Consider the following 22,709-nt stretch of genomic DNA (forward strand, 5'->3'; position numbering starts at 1 on the left):
ATTTTGAAATTTACAGTCTTTGAAATGTTCAATACAATTGACAAAGATACTGGGAAACATTAAACCGTTTTTCTTGTTATTTACATTTTGCCGTTTTGCTAAATTTGCAGGAGTTTGGAATAAGTTTTTAAAAATCTAGTATTATTGCATGTTAACCACCTTGAGTTAACACTTAGTGTCATATAGTCTGCTGACAAGAGTCAAAACTTTTGCCAAATAGCTTCACATTTCAACATTTCTTGTATTAAAACATTATGCTTAGTACGGTGGAAATCCACTTGTACTTTATTTTTATAATTCATAAGTAGGCATACAAGGTGAATGCAAAGTTGTTTAGAAACAAATTCCTACTTAGTCAAATGCCAAACCCTGGGCACAACAAAGGCCCACAAAACCAACAGAGAGCGTGAATTACAGTATTAGACATAACACTAGCAAATGTGGGAGGGGGCAATATGCAAGACAAACATTTTAAAAGGAATCCTTAGTTACCTTATAATGATGAAAGCAGGGACGGAAGAAGGAAGATGCACCAAAGAATACACAATTCATTAACAGAGATTTGCACTTTATTGTAATTTTGCATCCTGAGAGAATAAAATTTAATATCTGACAATTGAACAACAACAGAAGCAGCAGTGAAAGTTTCAGAGAGGCAGGTATCCTTCCTTTTGGCACAGGTATATAGGTTGAGTTTTTCCAGGAGAGTCACTCCGGAACTCAAGGGAGAAAAAAATGATTCATTCCACAGGCTATATAACAATACAAGATGCATGAAAGTTCTTGGCTTAAATGGACATATTCACTTTTACCCTTTTCTGGTAAAACTGTCTCAACAGGAATCCTCTGCCCCAAAGTAGAAATCCTAGGTTTTTCAGACAAATATTTTGATCAGTGCCCACCTTCTAGCAGGATTTCCTATTTTTGCAGCTGACTTACATTTGTACATGGTTAGTTCAAGGATGGCAAACTAGCTTGTAGATCATATAATTTCAAACATAGGTAACTGGTTTCAAAGTCCAGGCATTAAATCAATTTTATACTATTTGCTTACTATAAAATGAAAAATTAAAAAATTAAAGATCATAGCAAACAAAATAAGCAGGAATAAAAGAAACATTTGAGAAATTATTGCTTAAAGCAATAATTGACTTCATGTTGACTTTATACACAGAACTACTTTGAGACTCAGATATTGGTGTTTACTCCAATGCTAGAAGACAACATTATAACACTTTCCACACTTGTAATCCTGTATGTGTGTATATGAATGATTTACACATATATACCCAGATAAATTAGCTCAATTATATCATCTTGAAACAAAAAAAAACTGAAGGCAAATTCTAACCTGAAGTTATATAGCCCAGTCTAGCTAAAACACACACACATACTTTAGCATTTCATTATTTAGGGACTAGGTAAGCAACCTGTGGAGGTCAAATAATTTCGGTTCCTTTATGAAAGTGGCTCCTAACATTTCTGCCATGAGGATTCCTTTATTATTCCTTCCCCATATTTTCAAGTATTTATTAAACTGCATATTACAATAGGCTTTCTCATTTAAAAAAATAATTAAAAGCCTAACCACCATTCACAGTTTCTGATCAATATAGATAACCAGTATTAGAATTGAAGAAATATAAGCAAAATGTGTAAAAATTCTGTCTTAGTTGGCTTGTGCAGTAGAAATGTTATGGGTAAATGCATGATTTCTAGTATACTTTTTAAAATGCTGAAAAAGGTTCAGGATGACCCCACTGCTATTTTCATCTGCCCCAAGTTGAGAACCATTGGTTTATATCCACGTGCTTTTCCTCTCTCAATCAAGTATTATAACACAATATAACACAATTATAACACAATTATCCATATTAACACATAAGGGATTAGTAACAAAATTACTACCAAAACTAGATTAATTGCAATACTCTTTCTGTAAGGTTTGACTGAGAAAGAAAACATAACAACATAGATTTAAAGGACTCTATTTAGAAGTTACAAAATTATGATATGCAATATATCCTTCAGTCAATTTCAAAAGCACATTTATATATGAAAAAATCCTCAATTCCCCTGTGAGGTAGGTCCAGATTATTGTCCCCACTTCCACCATGAGGACATGAGGTATAGAGGAATTAAGCAGCAGAGCTAAGAATTAAACCAGAAGTGACTTGGGTTTGACTTCTATACTACTTTCCTTTCTAATATTACTAATTTGTTCCAACAGATGTTTTTGAGGATATGGAAATAATTAAGACACTGAAGCAGATATTGGATGGGATATAAAATTCTTTTTCACATCAATGTCAAGGTGGGTCTTACCATACCTCCACATCTGTTGCAGCCGTAATTCTTGCTCAGGTACCAACTGCATATATAGTCAGATTCCACATAGGTAAAGCCCACAGACCTCAGTCCTCAGTTTCTAGAGAAACTACAATCATTCTTATCAGCAGGGAGGTGCTGAGATCTCACAGGCATCAGGTTCTTTGAGTCTGTATGATATGAACACATACCAGCTAGGTGCCTGTTGGCAAATCAAACTTGTATTGTGTGCAAGGCACTGCGAGAATTTCCACAAAGGGTAGTAGATTTGAGAAAAATCATTTCTGAGATTTTGTAGAGTAAAAACTTTCTAAGGATTCCTAGTATCACAGAATGTCAGGTGACCTCTAATTTTCTGTCCAGCTCTAGGTTAAATCTCATGATTTTACAGATGAAGAGACTGACATGTAATGTAAGTGACTTGCCTGGAGCACATTAGATCATTTCCTCATATAGTATGAATCTGACAAAGTTCACAGAAAATGGAACATATTCTCAGGTTGCCATCATAAAAATGAAAAGGCTGGCTCAGAATCAGGAAAAGAGAAACTGGGGGCAATAATAGGAAGATGTGTATATATAATATACACACACATACATATATATATTCCACATATTACATGGACAGGTATTATTAATAAAATCTATTCATTATTCATTTTCTAGGGAAAATTTTCCAACAGTTCATCATTTAAAGTAACCCAAAGGATTTGACAATTGTTACACAATGGATTAAAGTAGAATTTTATAAGCATAAGAGGACTTAATTTCAGTGAATTTGAGCATCTTATTATCAAATTAGCAAAAAGTATTCCCACTATGTGAAACTGCTCCAATTAAATGGGTATATACAAATTTCTATATATCCTCTCAGGTCAATATAGTCAATTCTAATAAAAAACTGTTTGGAGGCTTTAAGTAGTGAGGCCTGATTTTTTGAGTGGTAATTTATAAACAAAATTAAAATGGTAATGATTTTTAAAGAGATTTTACATAAAAAAACCCATTTGTTTGAAGACTTACAAATGTTATAGAACTTCACTCAAATTATGATAAAACAAGAATAAATTTCATTAAAATGGTAGAGTGTTAAATAGTAACAGTTTGATTAACTAATCAGACATTAGTGTTTATAGGTCATGATAACATGAACAGTATGTTAAATACTTCAGTAGGCTTTAGTAGAGCTTCAGTCAAAGACTACTGCTATTACAGGACCATGTTAAATTACATGTTTACTAGCATTAGAGTTATACTAGTTTTATAAGTGCCTGATACTTCTGTAATATTTTGTCACTAATATATCTCACGATTGGGGAAAACCCAGGAAATAGGCTTTAAATAAGAAATAGAAGAAATACAATATACTAGTAAAATATTCTTATATTATACTTAGCTGAAAAGGATGGTTTTAATGTAATGATTTACCAATTCATTTGTTCTGCTTCCTTCAACATAAAATGTTATCTTTATTCAAAGACGACAAGGCACTTCTCCATCTACTTCTAACATTTGACTACAATGGTTTCTTCCTAGATTAGTATAGAGGGTAGAAAGAATCAAAGAGTAGCTTAAAAATGTTAAAGCTTATTTCATTTTATACACAATTTATGGGGGTAGAGATGCATAATGGAAAGTCAGAGAAGGAACAGTTTTAACTTGTAACCTCAAAACTTTGTAAGATTTATATAGTTCAGCAGATACATGTTATTTTCTCTGGAAACATCCATAGCAGGTTTCACAAATGAATATTATATAACAAAGAAAACTCAAATTTGTTTCTTTAATCTAAAAACAACTGGCACAAAAATACTTCATTAACTTGATGTGCTCTATCCTGAGGATATAAGAAAAAAGTCAGTGAGTGAGAAATTAATGTCCACAGTGTACTCTGTCATTTCAGCATTCACTGCTGCCAATATCACTGAAAAGAAAACAAGTCTCTTAAAGGACTCAAAAATACTCAACTGCTAATTAGTCCCCTCCAAAGGAAAAGAGCTTGAAAAAGTAGTCATAGAAGAAAGAAAAAAATTGGGTATTTTCTGAGTAGTTCAAGAAAATAAGTCAATCAACATAATGAATAATAAGATAATAAATTTAAGAGTTACTAGAATAGGTTTTAAAATTAAGTTTACACATGCTGGTAAATTTTTTTATGATAAATACTACTGTAACTTGAATTATATACTCTGTTACCTCCAGATGCACTCTATCCCTGTCTCAATATTTGTTTTATAGAAACAATTCACCACTTCCTGCTGTTCTTTGAGCAAAACAAGTGTGATCTATACATGGCAGAAAAAGTTACTATGACCATCATATGGCCAAATTCTAAGTTTACAGGAAAAAAATGAGATTATAAGGGTTGACTCAAAGTAATTATTCTATCAGTGATAATTAGAAATTTTGTATTATGCTGAAATCAATTTTGGTATTAAACTGTCATAATTTGAAACCTAAACATGATATTAGCTGGAACATAAACCACAGATGCAATTTTTCCCCGTATTAATCTATAAAACAAGACATTTGGTACACATTTTCAGAGGTTTCCACTTTGTCTATAAAAATACACCTTCAATTTTGCAGCAGACAGACAAATGATATTTGCAGGCACACACAATATATTAAAAGTTAGAGATTCTGGGTGGTATGGGGGTAACAGGGTTCTACAGAGAGAGGTGGAAAAGTTGTTCATGCAATTATATTCACATATCAAAAATCTCTTTTTTCCCCTCTTCTTTTACTGGTCCAGGACTGTGGATTTCAAATTAGGCATAAATTTTAAAAGTGGCTTTAAAAGGCTTGACCTTGTATGAAAAAATGATTGCTTCTTCATTGGGATTAATGTTTGCCTAAAAAAGTTAACTAATAGACTAAAATAATAAATAAAATATTATTCAGTCTCAGATACTTTTATTTTTAACACTAGGAATTACAAATAGTGTCTGCATACAGGCATAAATTTGCAGTTGAACTAATGCAATGTAAAGCTTTCATTATGTTAAAAACTCAAATTCTAGAAGAATTAAGAGTGCCTGCTCTTATTCCAATGTGAAGAGAAATAGAGAAATATGCACATACCAATGAAAAGGCTGCATGTGTGGCTACTTTAGAAACTATTTTAGTTAAATTCTTGTCTTTCCTCATTAATAGTATCCATACCTTTACAAAAGATCCCCAAAATGAGGACTAAGAATATTTAATCAATTATGAATCTGCCACTTTAGGTAGAGCTTTTCAATTAGCTCTCTCTTTCTCAAAGTGGATCATAACTCCAGATAGGGGTTAGCGGTGGCTTTCCTGGGGATGGGGTCTGCTGCTGCTGCTGCTAAGTCGCTTCAGTCCTGTCTGACTCTGTGTGACCCCACAGACGGTAGCCCACCGGGCTCCCCCATCCCTGGGATTCTCCAGGCAAGAATACTGGAGTGGGTTGCCATTTCCTTCTCCGATGCATGAAAGTGAAAAGTGAAAGTGAAGTTGCTCAGTCGTGTCCGACTCTTAGCGACCCCATGGACTACAGGCTACTAGGCTCCTCCGTCCATGGGATTTTCCAGGCAAGAGTACTGGAGTGGGGTGGGTGGGGTCTAGATACTTCCTAAAACACCTGAAACTTGAGACACTCCTTAAAAGGTCATAATCCTGTGTATTTCCAAGTGAAGAAAAGGATACATAAAGGGAGACAAATGAGGAGAGTGAGGCTGTGAAATGTGTCAGACGTCAAATGAATTCTTTTGTAAGTGGAAGACAAAATGGGATGTATTGAACTAAATGGAAAAAATAAGGTTCTTGGTTTCAGGTGCAATGCAGAAGATCTCAGACAATGATTTCAATTTTAATCTTCTCATTACAAAGGGCCATCCTGCCCACACCTGAAATTTTTAACATACTTATTATGGCTTTGCCATAACACAGCATGTTAACAATCTATACATTCGAAAGGATGCTTGCAAACTTCATTCACATTAAAATTTATGCAGAATTGTTGGCAACATATTAAGAATAACAGTACATTCTGTAAACCATGACATATCACATTTTTTTACTTTATGCAAAGAAACAATATTTACAGGTCTTTAGGAGTTTAAATATTTTATCTACTAATGTAAGTGATAATTAAGCAAAGTGCAGGACAAAACCAGTGCTATTAACCGCATGTCCTTTAAAAGCAGGTAAGAGTAAAACCGTTTCTAAAAGCTACCAAAAGCTTATTTATGTATGTTCAGTAAGGGATTACAGAGCATTAAATAGCCTAGAAAAATGATGCATATTTAGAAACAGTTAAGTATGAAAATTATAAGGCAGCATGCTCAGAACATGTTTTTGTTTTTTAAACACCTGCACTGATGTTATATTTAGTGGCAACTATATATATATATATACACACATATACACACACACACACACATATATATGTGTGTGTATTTATTTAAAAATTGACAGTGCAAAATACAAGCCTCATTTAACAACAACAAAAAGGATGTGCAAAATTTCTTCTTAAACCAACACAAATGAAGTGTGAGGAGAATATTCTACGATTATAAAGAATAAATTGAAAACAGCAAAGGAGACCATCTTCATTCCAAAATCATCTACAAGGCACTAAGGGTAGGAAATGACAGGTAAAACAGAAGTGACTGAATAAAATTCCTCAGTCAGGTCGGAATATGGGATATTTTGGTAAGAATTCTATTAGTATTACCTGTAAAATAAAAATAAACAAGAATATATTGACAAAATTTTCATTTACTGTAACTTATACATAACCCAAAAAGTCTATAATCATTTCTCACAGGACTATGTTTTGGTCTTATACTATAAAGCAAGTGAAATATATAAAACAGTTACAAAAGGAACTTACCACAAGTTATTGTTAGATTGGCAATTAAACTGAAAAACATAATTACTTGCTATAGCTCATAGTTTTTATTATCTGATTTACAGTAACCGTTTAGTTAACAGAAAAGCAAACCCTATTATATTTTAATGTCTTTTCCATTTTCCCTTGGTTCCCTTTTTTTGTAGCAAAGTGGAAGGGATTAAATGGGAAGGATACAAATTTTATTAGAATCTCTAACAAAAATTTATTAGGATTAGGATTAGAAAAAAATACCTTCACTTATATTACATTTATATATTTTTCAATTAAAACAGCTGATATTGGTTGAGTATTACTATCTTTTAGAAGCTTTTTTGTAAAAAATAGTGTTCAAATGGATTGATTAAAACATTTTAATTTAAAAAAGGTTTGGGAATAAAAACAATATATTTATAAAGTTACATAAAGTTACAATAATTTATACAAGGTTTTACCTACAGAGAATTTTAGATTTGTGGTCATTTGCACATTATCCTCAAGACTATTCAAAGTGGAGAAAGATACATAATAATCCTTACTTATGAAATAGAAATGGAATGTTTATTATTAAATATATATTACATGTCAGCAACTTAAAGTTTGGATAAATTTCATATTCTTTTGAATGTTAATGATATTCAATTTATCACATTGGCTATATGTGACTTTATGCATTGTGACTAAGATCGCAGATCTTTCAGTTTAAAAAAATTAGAATCTATAGTTTCTTCACTGAAAGCTATTAATAAATATCAGCTAAGGGAACAAAAAAAAGCCAGGAATATGAATCCAGAAGTCAATTCCTATTTTATGTAAGTTTTGACAAGATTACATTTAGGAATATTTGTTCATCTGCGCCCATCAACATGTGTTATGGTTTGCACCCGCGTTAGAAGATTAAGGTTTTACCACGTTTTCATCTGAGCATAGTAGCTAAAGTTTCTCTAAGATATAAATAATTGTCAGCTTTCAAGATATTTTATGTTGGCTACAAACCTAAAAATGTGGAAGGAAATCTCTATGTTCCAAATGACAAAAGTTCAAGCTGAGAAGAAAAAAGGTAGAAAGAAGATGTGACAAATGATAAATACAGTAAAATGTAACATTCAGGATGGAATCCAAAAATACGCAATTAAAGATAACTGCATACTTACATACTCCATCATATTGCTAGTTTCACATTTCCTTTTAGTCAACTTCCAGTGCAAAGCAAGCTAAGAAGGTAAAGTTTGTTAAGAATTTTAACAACAATTTATATTAATTATTACCTACACATTAGAATAAACCACTGAACAACAATCCAGGAATAAGATACTTTTAAAAACACTTTGTAAAGAATAAATATTAAAAAGTGAGTATTCTCTAATCCATGCTTTTGTGGCTGAAAACTTTCCATTTTTTCAATTTATTAATGCAAATATGAATGGAATACTTATTTGCTTAAACTTTCTTACCTTGTGATACAATCTGTTATTTTCCCATTCTAACAACTTCTGAATTGATCTTCTGGTCTATGAGAAAGAATAAGACTTTGTTACAAGATGAAGAGCTTTGTAAACTATGTGTATATTCTTCTGCATACTTGTAAGATCCCATTATTTTCTCCTCTTGCCTTTTCTTTTCAAAACAAAATATGTACAAATTACTCTGTGTTGTGAGTCCATTAAATGGACTATATAAAAACATTACCAGTACTGCTAGTAGTCCATTTATGAACCTAAATCTAGACTTTCGTATATCTATTCACAAGGTTAGTTTTTTAATATACATATAATATGCCAAGCTAATCTGATTACTCATCAAATGTTTTCCTATCAGAGTTCTTAGCATAATACCTGACAAATAGTAGTCAAGGTCTACAAGTTCAGTAAAACAAACCAACACATATCAGAATTTACACTGAAAAGAAGTACAAAATCAGGCAGTTGAAAAATTTGTATTTAGAGGAAAAAGTAAAAACAAGAGAAGCAGTACTGTAGTAAACAGGAGGACAGAGGCTGAGTTTATCATTTGGAGTGCATGTATTTTGAAAGGAATAAGAAAAGTTCGCAAAATGTTCCAAAACATTAAAAGACTGTTAGGCATTTTTGATTTTTAACCAAACTTGGGTCTCCTGCATTGCAGGTGGATTCTTTACCATCTGAGCCATCAGGGAATCACAATAAATGGAGAGAGACTAAATATTTTCCTCCTAAGATTAGGAACAAAACAAGGATGTCTCCTCCCGCTAGTTTTATTCAACAGCATATAGATGTTATAGCCAGGGCAATTAGACAAAAATAATAAAGGCATCCAAATTGTAAAAGGAAACATGAAACCATCTTCATTTGCAGAGGACATGATCTTGTATAGAGAAAACCCTATGGAATCTAAAACATTACTTGAACTAATAAATAAGAATTCTGGCCCCCATGATCTTTACTTCCTGGAGTTACACCTGTGAATGTTATACTACATTGCAAAAGGGACATTGCAATTGTAATTAAAGTTATTAATCATTTGGCTTTAAAATAGGGAGATTATTCTAGATTATTTTGGCAGACCCAATGTAATTCCATGAGCCCATAAAAGCAGAGAATTTTTTCCAGCTGATGGAAGAATACCCAGACGGGTCTGAAACACAAGAAGTACTCGAACCATCATTGCTGGCTTTAAGATGGAAAGGTCACATAGAAAGTCTAAGGAGGAGATGATTTCTGAAATCTGAAAGAGGCTGGGAGTAAGTTCTTTCCCAGAATCTCCAGAAAGGCATGCAGCTTTGCCAACACCCTGATTTTGGCCTTATAAGATTCTAATAAAAAAAAAAATGTGAAAGTGAAGTCACTCAGTTGTGTCCAACTCTTTGTGAATAAGAGAACCCAATTAAGCCACACTGTACCTAGACTTCTTACTGTGAATTAATAAAATAGTGTTAAGTCATTAAGTTTGTGGAAATTTGTTATGCTAGACAAAAAAGTAATACAAGGTTCTTACATATAAAAATCAATTATATTTCTATATACTATCAGTGAACAATCTGAAAAAGAAAGTAAAAGATTAATTCCATTCACAATAGATTTTTCTTTTTATATGTTAATCCCATACTCCTAATTTATCCCTATTCACAACAGATTTAAGTATAAAATATTTAGGAATAAATTTAACAAAAGAAGTATAAGATGTGTAAGGTGAAAACTAAAATACATTGCTAAAGGGAATTCCCTGGTGGTCCAGGGAGCCTGGGTTGGATCCCTGGTTGGGAAATTAAGATCCTGTAAGCTGCACAGTGTGGCCAAATAAAAACTCCAAAGAACAAAAAACACTGCTAAAATAAATTTCAAAAGAGGTAAATAAATGGAAAATATCCCATATATATATATTCATGAGTCAGTCCTCACATTGACATTCTGGGTGGGCTCTTACTAACCTGATGTTATATTTGACACATAAAAACTTTTAATTTGATTAAGTCAAATTTATCTTTTAAAGTAGTGTATGCACAAAACTAACTTAAAATGGATCAAAGACCAAGTCATAAGAAACATTAAAACAACTAGAAAAAAACACAGGAGTACATCTTTTAAATCTTGAGTTAGGCAAAGCCCTCTTAAGATATGATATAAAAGGCACAAGCAACACTATTTTAAAAGATAAATTTGACTTAATCAAATTAAAAGTTTTTATGTGTCAAATATAACATCAGGTTAGTAAGAGCCCACCCAGAATGTCAATGTGAGGACCTTAGGGAAATCTCTTTCCTGGAGAGACAACTATTAAGCTTATCAGTATTACCAAGTACAATCATTCAAATGTTCTAGAGATTGATCAAAGGGTTTACAACAGATTGAGAAGTAGTTATTCAACAAAATCTATGGGAAATAAGTAATAACAGTGGGAAGCCTTGGCATTGGAGCTAGACACTATACTCATATCTGCCTTGTGGAAGAACTGCTTCAGTGTAAGGCAGTTTCCACATCTCCCAGATACGTGGAGTAGAACAGTTCTTCTGGTTAGTTTGGGCAGACAATGAAAATAGGTAGATCCCATTTTCTATAGTTCTGTGCAATAAAAGGCCTAAATCAAGTGGGTGATGTCAGGAGAGCAGCACCTATTTCCCTACCCACAGCTTCTGAAAAATAGGCAGGATAGTTGGCAAAGAATGCAGTCCCTCTTTCTGGTACACATCTATGTTGTAGGTGAGCTGTTACAGTTGCTCTGACAACTGAGTGGCAGTTGCTATCTTCCCAGCGTCCTATGGCAGACATATTCTGGGTAGATATGAAAGATGGGGAATATTAGCAGACCCCACTCTCCCTGGCTTTAGGTTAAGAAAAAAGCCACAACTAATATCATACTAAATGGTGAAAGATTGAAAGCTTTTCCTCTAAGACAGAAAGAAGACAATGATTGCCACTTTTATTCAACATATTACTGGAAATTCTAGACAGAGAAATTAAGCAAGAAAAGAAATAAAAGGCATCCAAATCAAAGAGGAAGAAATAAAATTATCTCTCTTTGAAGGTGACATTATATTATGTGTAGAAAACCTTAAAGAATCCACAAAAAACCCTGTTAGAGCTAGCTAACAAATTCAGGAACATTTCAGAATATGAAATCAACATGCAAAATTCAAATGCATTTCTATATAACAGCAGTAAACAATTCAAAAAAGGAATTAAGAAAACATAACATTTCTAATAATATCAAAAGAAGAAAATACTTAATAATTAATTTAAGCAAGGAGGCAAAAGACTTGTACATATAAAATTATAAAATGATACTAAAAGAAACTAAAGACTTAAATAAATGTAAAGAATCCCATGTTCATAAATTGGAAGACTTAATATTGTTAAGAAGACAATATTATCCAAAATGACCACAGATCCAATGCAATCCTTATTAGAATCCCAGTGACTTTTTATATAGAAATAGAAAATTTCATCTTAAAATTCACATGGAACCCCAGAAGACTCTTATTAGCCAAAAAATCTTGAAAATGAGAAACAAATATAAAGGACTCACATTTCCTGATTTTAAAACTTATTACAAAGCAATAATAACCAAAAGAATATAGTACTGGCATAAAGATAGACATATAGACCAATGGAATAGAACAGAGAGCCTAGAAATAAACCCCTCAAATAAACAGTCAACAGATTTCTGACAAAAGTGACAACCGTTCAATGGGGGAAAAGGACTTTTAAATACTGCAAAAACTAGATATCCATATGTGAATGAATTAAGTTGAATTTTAAATTTATGCCATATGCAAAAATTAACTCAAAATGGATCAAAGAATTAAACATAGGAATGACAATCACAAAAGTCTTAGAAGAAAATACAGGAGACAATCTTCACGACACTGAATTTTGCAATTATTTCTTAGATATGACACTGAAGCACAGGCCAAAAGGATGGCAGAAAATATCTGCAAATTACATATCTATAGGGAATTAATAACAAGAATATATATGCCACAACTCAACAACAAATAACTAAACAAGCTAGTTACAAAATGGGCAAAGTACCTAATAGACAAATGGTCAATAAGCAAATGTAAAATGCTCAACACTACTAGTCATTAAGGAAATACAAATCAAAACCACCATGAGATATCACTTCACACTCATTATGGTGGCTATTATCAATAAAATGGAAAATAGTGAATGTTGGTGAAGATATGGAGAAACTGGAAACCTTGTGCACAGTTTACCAGAGTAGAAATGCAGAAGAGGAAAACTCTGTGGGAACTAGGACTAGGATAGCAATTTTTGTTGTTGCTGTTTGTTTGATATCAATGCCTGAACTTTAATTGATGAATTGTTGGAAGCTCAGTGGGGACAAGTTTGAGAGTTTGAAATTCCAAAGGGGTCCAGTCTTGGTGGAGACTCCCACACTTTTATGACTTTATTACCAGGAGACCTATCAGGTTCTCACAGTGATTGCAGAAAAATCCCCTCATCCTTCCAGCAGGAGAAAGGGAAGAACAGTCAGTCACATTTATATATGCCCATAACATTCTGTTCTTCTTAGCAAAGCCTGCTCTTCAGAGAAACTACTGTACCAGAGCCTAATCTACTAGGATATTACTAGAGCCTAACCAATCTCGGAGAAGGCAATACACAACTCTAGCATCCTCTAGCTTTCCTGTCCCACCTAAAGGGGAAAACAAAACAAAAAAAATCTGAGAAGCACTTCTGTAGGGTACAGCCGAGGAGCACAGTCTCAATAAAAAATTAAGCCTAAACAGAATACAATAGAACATGTCCAGTCCCCCAACACCTTGTTTAGTTGTTAAGTTGGTCCTACTCTTTGAAACCCCATGGACTGTAGCCTGCCAGGCTCCACTGTCCATGGGGTTTCCCAGGCAGAAATACTGAAGTGGGTTGCCATTTCCTTGTACTTGGGATCTTCCCAACCCAGGGACTGAACCTGCGTCTCCCTCATTGGCAGATGGATTCTTTACCACTGAGCCACCAGGGAAGCCTCCTTCCCCAGCACCTTACTACTAAATCAATAAGGCTTCTGTATTATAATACAAGGAATACAATTAAAAGAACTGTGCATCTCAGATGATATCTAAGAAGTCTGTAGGGAAATCCAAGGAAAATAGGCCAGACAAAAACAAGGACACTAAGAAATATTTAGCCTTCGATTTCTAATAGCTATGTGCATGTGTGCTCATTTGTGTCAAACTCTTCGCAACCTCACAGACTGTAGCTCTCCAGGCGCCAGTGTTCATAGAATTTTCCAGGTGAGAATACTGCAGTGTACTGCCATTTCCTACTCTAGGGGATCTTTCCGACCCAGGGATCAAACTTGTGTCTTCTGCATTGGCAGGCAGATTTTTTTTTATCATTGCACCACCTGAGAAGCCCTGTAACAGCTACAGTAAACAGTAACACAGTCAAACAAAAAAATAAAATCTCACTTTAAACGCCTATTTATCTCAGTTCCTTTTACCTAGGACATCATGTATAGCTTTCAAACAAAAATCAGAAGTCATACTAAAAGACAAAAAGTTTGAAAAGACAGAGCAAGCATTAGAATCAGACTCAGAAATGGCAGAGATGTTGAAATGATCAGACTGGGAATATAAATCAACTATGAAAAATATACTACATGCTCTAATGAAAAAAGTAGATAACATGAAAGAACAGATGGATAATGTTAGAAGAGAAATGGAAACTATAAGAAAAAAATCAAAAGGAAATGGCAGAGAGCCAAAATATCATAACAGAAATGAAGAATGCCTTTGATGGGCTCATCAATGATTGGAAATGGCTGAAGAAACCACCAAAGAAGATTGAAGGCATATCAGTAGAAACTTACAAAACTAGAAGAAAAAGAAAAGAAAAAAGAAAAACAAAACAGAATATCCAAAAACTATGGGACAATTACAAAAGGAGCAATAGACCCATAATAGAAACTCTACTTCTGTGCCACCAGGGAAGCCCTACATAATAGAAATATCAGAAGGTAAAGAGAAAAAAGAGGAGACGAAATAGTTAAAGCAATAATGACAATGACAATACAATTTCCCCAAATTAATGAAAGGCATCAAACTCATAGATAGAAAAAGCTCAGAATACAAAGCTGGATGGTGGTGGTAGTTTAGTCGCTAAGTTGTGTCCCGACTGTTGTGACCCCATGGACTGTAGCCTGCCGGGTTCCTTTGTCCATAGGATTCTCCAGGCGAGAATACTGGAGTGGGATGCCATTTCCTTCTCCAACAAAGCTAGATAAATACTCCAAAATCTACACCTAATCATCTCATATTCAAACTACAGAAAGTCAAGGAAAAATGTTCAAAGATGCCAGGGGAGAAAATACCTTACATATAAAGAAGCAAGGATAAGAGTCATATTAGCCACCTCCTTAGAAACTATTCAAGCAAAGAAAAAAGTGGAATGAAATGTTTAATGTTTTAAAATAAAATACTACCAATCTAGAATTCCATCTGTGCCCAGCAAAACTGTCCTTCAAAGATCAAAGGGAAATAAAGACTAAGACCAAAAATTAAGGGCCTCTGTTGCTACTAGACCCTCCTTGCAAGAAATGTTAAAATAAGTTTTATTTAGAAAGAAGTAAAGCCTGACGTGCTGCGATTCAGGGGGTTGCAAAGAGTCGGACACGACTGAGCGACTGAAACTACTGAACTGAACTGAAAACACTACAACTAAGAAATCTGGATCTACATACAGAAAGAGTGTAGAGAAGAAACAAATGGATATAAAATAAAATCTTTTATTTCTTCTATTCTCAACTGATCTAATAGCAGTTTGTTAATAACAATAATGTATTCCATGATTATAGCTTATGGATAAGTAAAGTGAATGACAGCAATGTTATAAGGGATTGGAGGGAAGAGCTGGGAATATTCTGTAATAAGGTAATTGTTCTACCTGGGAAGTGGTACTGTGTTATTTGAAAGGGGACCTGGATTGGTTTTATATGTATATATATTGCAAACTCTCTTTAGTGAGCAACCACTAAAAAGATTAAAAAGTAGGATTAGTGATATAGTAAGGGAAGATAAATAATACTGTCATACAAAAATAATTAAGCAGAAGGCAAAAAGACTGCAAGATGAAAATATGAACAAAGAACAAGAGTAATGAATAGAAAACAGTAACAAACAAGGTAAATATTAGTCAAATTATAACAATAATCACTTTAAATATCAAAGGTTTAAATATATCAATTAAAAAACAGAGACTGTCAGAAGGGATCAAGAAATAAAACAACTAAGTGCTGTTTACAAGACAACCACTTTAAATATGAAGACATACAGAGACTATAAGTAAAAAGACGGAGAAAGATACACCATAGTAATACTAATCAAAGGAACGCTAGAGTCACTTTAGCAATTTTAAACAAAGCAGACTTCAGAGTAAAGAAAATATTCAGAAATAAAGAGATATTACATAATGAAAAAGGGTCAACTTTCTAAGACATAACAATTCTTAACTGAATTTAACTCAGATGACCATTATATTACTACTGTGGGCAAGAATCCCTTAGAAGAAATGGAGTAGCTATCATGGTCAACAAAAGAGCCTGAAATGAATTACTTGGATGCAATCTCAAAAATGACAGAATGATCTCTGTTTGTTTCCAAGGCAAACCATTCAATATCATGGTAATCCAAGTCTATGCCCCGGCCAGTAATGCTGAAGAAGCTGACGTTGAATGGTTCTATGAAGACCTACAAGACTTTCTAGAACTAACACCCAAAAAAGATGTCTTTTTCATTATAGGGGACTGGAATGCAAAAGCAGGAAGTCAAGAAATACCTGGAGTAACAGGCAAATCTGGCCTTGGTACAGAATGAAGCAGGGCAAAGGCTAATACAGTTTTGCCAAGAGAATGCACTGGTCATAGCAAACACCCTCTTCCAACAACACAAAAGAAGATTCTACACATGGACATCACCAGATGGTCAATACCAAAATCAGATTGATTATATTCTTTGCAGCCAAAGATGGAGAAGCTCTACACATTCAGCAAAAACAAGACCGGGAGCTGACTGTGGCTCAGACCATGAACTCCTTATTGCCAAATTCAGACTTAAACTGAAGAAAGTAGGGAAAACCACTAGACCATTCAGGTATGACCTAAATCAAATCCCTTACAATTATACAGTGGAAGGGAGAAATAAATTCAAGGGATTAGATCTGATAGACAGAGTGCCTAATGAACTATGGACAGAGGTTCATGACATTGTACAGGAGACAGGGATCAAGACCATCCCCAAGAAAAGAAATAGAAAAAAGCAAAAAGGCTATCTGAGGAGGCCTTACAAATAGCTCAGAGAAGGTGATGGCACCCCACTCCAGTACTCTTGCCTGGAAAATCCCATGGACAGAGGAGCCTGCTAGGCTGTGGTCCATGGGGTTGCTGAGAGTTGGACACGATTGAGCGACTTCACTTTCACTTTTCACTTTCATGCATTGGAGAAGGAAATGGCAACCCACTCCAGTGTTCTTGCCTGGAGAATCCCAGGGATGGGGGAGCCTGGTGGGCTGCCGTCTATGGGGTTGGAAAGAGTCGGACATGACTGAAGTGACTTAGCATAGCATAGCATACAAATAGCTGTGAAAAGAAGAGAAGCAAAAAGCAAAGGAGAAAAGGAAAGATATACCCATTTGAATGCACAGTTCCAAAGAATAGCAAGGAGAGATAAGAAAGCCTTCCTCAGCAATCGATGCAAAGAAATAGAGGAAAACAACAGAATGGGAAAGATTAGAGATCTCTTCAAGAAAATTAGACATACCAAGGGAACATTTCATGCAAAGATGGGCTCAATAAAGGACAGAAATGGTATGGACCTAATAGAAGCAGAAGATATTAAGAAGAGGTAGCAAGAATACACAGAAGAACTATACAAAAATTATCTTCACGACCCAGGTAATCACGATGGTATGATCACTCACCTACAGCCAGACATCCTGGAATGTGAAGTCAAGTGGGCCTTAGGAAGCATCACTACAAACAAAGCTAGTGGAGGTAATGGAATTCCAGTTGAGCTACTTCAAATCCTAAAAGATGATGCTGTGAAAGTGCTGCACTCAATATGCCAGCCTATTGGGAAAACTCAGCAGTGTTCCACAGGACTGGAAAAGGTCAGTTTTCATTCCAATCCCAAAGAAAGGCAATGCCAAAGAATGCTCAAACTACCACACAATTGCACTCATCTCACACACTAGTAAAGTAATGCTCAAAATTCTCCAATCCAGGCTTCAACGTAAATGAAGCATGAAATTCCAGATGTTCAAGCTGGATTTAGAAAAGGCAATAGGAACCAGAGATCAAATTGGCAACATCCACTGGATCACTGAAAAAGCAAGAGAGTTCCAGAAAAACATCCATTTCTGCTTTATTGACTATGCCAAAGCCTTTGACTATGTCGATCACAATAAGCTGTGGAAAATTCTGGAAAATATGGGTATATCAGACCACCTGACCTGCCTCTTGAGAAATCTATATGCAGGTCAGGAAGCAATAGTTAGAACTGGACTTGGAACACAGAGTGGTTTGAAATAGGAAAAGGAGTACATCAAGGCTGTATACTGTCACCCTGCTTATTTAACTTATATGCAGAGTACATCATGAGAAACGCTGGGCTGGAGGAAGCACAAGCTGGAATCAAGATTGCTGGGAGAAATATCAATAACCTCAGATACACAGATGACACCACCCTTATGGCAGAAAGTGAAGAAGAACTAAAGAGCCTCTTGATGAAAGTGAAAGAGGAGAGTGAAAATGTTGGCTTAAAGCTCAACATTCAGAAAACTAAGATCATGGCATCCAGTCCCATCACTTCATGGCAAATAGATGGAGAAACAGTGGAAACAGTGGCAGACTTTATTTTTTTGGGCTCCAAAATCACTTCAGATGTTGACTGCAGCCATGAAATTAAAAGACACTTACTCCTTGGAAGAAAAGTTATGATCAACCTAGACAGCATATTAAAAAGTAGAGACATTACTTTGGCAACAAAGTTCCATCTAGTCAAGGCTATTGTTTTTCCAGTAGTCCTTGTATGGATGTGAGAGTTGGACTATAGAGAAATCTGAGTGCCAAAGAATTGATGCTTTTGAACTGTGGTGTTGGAAAAGACTCTTGAGAGTCCCCTGGACTGCAAGGACATCCAACCAGCCTATTCTAAAGGAAATCAGTCCTGAATATTCATTGAAGGACTGATGTTGAAGCTGAAACTCCAATACTTTGGCCACCTGATGCGAAGAACTGACTCATTTGAAAAGACCCTGATGCTGGGAAAGATTGAAGGCGGGAGGAGAAGGGGATGACAGAGGATGAGATGGTTAGATGGCATCACTGACTCAATGGGCATGAGTTTGAGTAAACTCCAGGAGTTGGTGATGGACAGGGAGGCCTGGTTGCTACAGTCTATGGGGTCGCAAAGAGTCTGACGTGACTGAGTGACTGAAGTGATGCCTAACAAAAGAGCATCAAACTACATGAGGTAAAAACTGATGGAAATGCAAGGAGAAACAGAGGAGTCCCCTATTATAGTTGGCAAATTCAATAGCCCTCTATCAGAAACAGATCAAGTAGGCATAAAGTTGGTAAGGACACAGGTGAACTCAAGAGCACTACTGATCTACTGGATATATTTGACATCTACAGACTACTTTATCTAACAACAGCAAATGATAGATTATTCTCAAGCTGAGGTGGAACATATACCAAGACAGACCACATTGTGGGTCATAAAACACATCTTTAGAGATTTCAAAGAACAGAAATCATACAATATATGCTCTCAGACCACAAGAGAAAAATAGTGGAAAATCCACAAACACTTGGAGATTAAACAGCACGCTTCCAAGTAACACATGGCTAAGAAGACATCTCAAGAGAAATTTTAAAATATTTTGAACTAAATGTAAATGAAAACAAAACATCAAAATTTGTGGGATGCAGTAAAATCAGTAGCACTGAATGTATATATTAGTAAAGAAGAAATACCTTGAATCAACCATACATACTTACACCTTAGGGGGAAAAATAGCAAACCAAAGTAAGAAGAAAAGAAATAAAAATTAGAGTAAAAATCAATCAAACTCATAATAGGACTTCAATAGAGAAAAGCCAACAAATAAATAACTGGCTCTTTGAAAGATCAGTAAAATTAATGTGTCTAGGCAGGTTAACTACAAAAAAAAGAAAGGAGACAAAAATGTTACAAAGTTTCAGAAACAAAATACAGGTTATCACTACTGAAGCCATGGAGATCAAAAGGAAAATATAGGAACGTTATTAACAAATCTATGCCCATGAATCTGATAAGCTAGATGAAAAGGGTGAAAGACACTGTCTACTAAAGCCCATGTAAGGAGAAATAGACAATCTTGATAGGCTTATATCTATTAAAGAAACTGAGTCAATAATTAATAACCTCCCCAAATAGAAAACATCATGCCCAGATGGGTTCAAACATTTAAGGAAGAAATACCAGTGCTCTACTGTTGCAGCCTGGTGGAACAGAGACCAGACTCGAGGGTGTGGCAGACTGTGCCCTTGTGATCATCCAAGTATGCCGAACAGACATTCTTGGGGTGGGACCTGCTCTCTGCTCCACTTCACTGCATAACCCTGCATCCATCTCCATGGAAACAAAACAAGATATTCCTGATCAACAGCAGAGCCTGTGCTAATCAAACTCCCCAGTATAGCTATTCCCTAATGAGCTCATGTGACTTCTGCCAATAAAAGTGCAGGCTGAAAGGAGCCATTTTGTCTTCCTGCCATGGAGAGCAGGAGGGCCCCCTGATTCCTCATTTGCCAAATTATATGTGTCTGTCTTTTCATTATGTGCTCACCCCTGTTTTAGGTCTTTCTCACCTGTTGTGCTGGATGTGGCACTCTACAATCTCTTCCATAAAACAGAAACAGAGAGAATATTTCCTAATTCATTCTATGAGGCCAGTATTACAGAACCAGACAAAGGTATTATATGAAAAGAAAACTGCAGACCCAATATTTCTCATGAACATAGATGCAAAAACCTGTACAAAACATTAGCAAAGAAATACAACAATATACACTACAATAAGTGGGTTTATCTGGTTTATGTAAATCTGGTTCATCATTCAAAAATCAATTAATATGTAAGCCATCCCATTAACAGATTAAAAAATAAAAATCACATAATCACATCAACGGAGGCAGAAAAAATATTTGACAAAATACAACACTCATTTACGATAAAAATTCTTGGCAAACTAGGAAGACAGGAACTTCTTCAAGTTGATAAAGAACATCTTACCAAAAAACCTACAGTTAATATCATACTTGATGATGAGAAACTCAAAGCTTTCCTATTAAGATCAGGAACAAGGCAAGGATATTCCCTCTCACCACTGCTTTTCAATATCATTCTAGAAGCCCTAGGTAACGCAATAAGATAAGAAAAAAAGGTACACATAATAAGAAAGAAGAAATAAAAATTATCTTACTTCATAGATGACATGATTGTCTATGTAGAAAACCTGAAAAATCAACAAAACTCCTTGAATTAATATGCAATTATAGAAAGGATGCAGGATACAAGATTAACATACCAAAGTATACTGGTATACATGATGGTACACATCTTTATACATCGTCAAAACCCATGGAATGTACAACATGAAGAGTGAACTCTTATGTAAACTATGGACTTTAGTTAGTAATAATGATGTGTCAATACTGGCTCATCAGTTTTAACAATTGTACTTCAATAGAGCAAGATGTTAATAACAGGGAAAATTGGGGGTTGAGTGAGGGAAGTATATGGGAACTTTGCTTTTTCTCAATTTTTTCTGTAAACCTCAAATTGTTCAAAGATAGTCTATTAATTAAGATATTATCTATAAAAAGTACTAATGAAATGATATTCTTGGATAAAAACTGAGAGAATCCACTGCCTACAGACCTACCATATAAGAAATACTGTGGGGAGTTCCTCAGGCTGAAACCACAGCACATCAGGTATTAGTATGAGTCCACATACAGAAAAAGGAAAACTGAGAAGCTCAATGAATTCCAAGTAGGATAAACTCAGAGACCAATACTTATAGAAACTTTATTCAAACTTTTGAAAGCCAAAAACAAAAAGAAAAATCTTGAAAGCAGCAATAGAGAAGCAACTTATGTATAAAGAGCTCTTCAGTCAGATTAACAGCCAATTTCACATCAGCAACCAAGAGGTTCAGAAGAGGTAGAATGACATTTTTAAAGTGCTAAAGGAAAAAAAAAAAATGTCATTCAAGAATTCTATACTTAACAAAACTATCCTTTCAAAAAAAGGAGAAATTATGATACTCCCAGATAAGCACCGAGGGAGTTCACTGCTATTAGAATTGCCTATAAGAAATGATCGGAGAAGGCAATGGCACCCCACTCCAGTACTCCTGCCTGGAAAATCCTATGGATGGAGGAGCCTGGTAGGCTGCAGTCCATGGAGTCGTTAAGAGTCAGGCATGACTGAGCGACTTCACTTTCACTTTTTACTTTCATGCATTGGAGAAGGAAATGGCAACCCACTCCAGTGTTCTTGCCTGGAGAATCCCAGGGACGGGGGAGCCTGGTAGGCTGCCGTCTCTGGGGTCACACAGAGTCGGACACGACTGAAGCGACTTAGCAGCAGCATAATAAATGATAAAAACTGTCCTTCAGACTGAAATGAAAGAACACTGGACAATAACTCAAGCTATATGATGAAATAAAGAACATTAGTAAAACTGAATAAATAAATACAAAAGCCAATATTGTTGTTTTTGTTTTGAAATTTATATTTTCATCCTATATGATTTAAAAGACAAATGTATAAAATGATAATTATAAATACATATTAAAAGATATATAATATATAAGATGCAATTTGTGATAATAACACATATGGGGAGGTATATGCATGGACAGAAGCAGAATCTGTGTATTACTGAAGTTAAAGTGGTATTAATTCAAACTAGTGTGTTATAAGTTTAAGATATTAGTTATAAACCCCAGGGTAACAAATAAGAAAATAGCTAAA

At 34.8% G+C, this 22,709-nt stretch overlaps 1 protein-coding gene across 6 annotated transcripts in view; it reads right to left on the reverse strand.

Annotated features, from left to right (window-relative positions):
* Window positions 1–551: 551 nt before the first annotated feature.
* The window catches only part of CHIC1 (cysteine rich hydrophobic domain 1), a 47,050-nt gene continuing 24,892 nt past the window's right edge, over window positions 552–22,709 (reverse strand). The window contains exons 4-8 of one of the 6 annotated variants that reach the window (XM_019956438.2): window positions 21,151–21,183; window positions 8,641–8,697; window positions 8,341–8,400; window positions 8,183–8,231; window positions 552–7,030 (exon numbers count right to left, since the gene is read on the reverse strand). In XM_019956438.2, the coding sequence (XP_019811997.1) occupies window positions 8,205–8,231; window positions 8,341–8,400; window positions 8,641–8,697; window positions 21,151–21,183 (177 nt within the window). In that variant the 3' untranslated portion in view covers window positions 552–7,030; window positions 8,183–8,204. The remainder of the gene's footprint in view (window positions 7,031–8,182; window positions 8,232–8,340; window positions 8,401–8,640; window positions 8,698–21,150; window positions 21,184–22,709) is intronic. The other 5 variants (XM_019956437.2, XM_070784705.1, XM_070784706.1 and 2 more) reach the window with 5 other exon arrangements.

The sequence above is a fragment of the Bos indicus genome, chromosome X, assembly GCF_029378745.1.
Source record: "Bos indicus isolate NIAB-ARS_2022 breed Sahiwal x Tharparkar chromosome X, NIAB-ARS_B.indTharparkar_mat_pri_1.0, whole genome shotgun sequence".
Lineage (NCBI taxonomy): Eukaryota > Metazoa > Chordata > Mammalia > Artiodactyla > Bovidae > Bos > Bos indicus.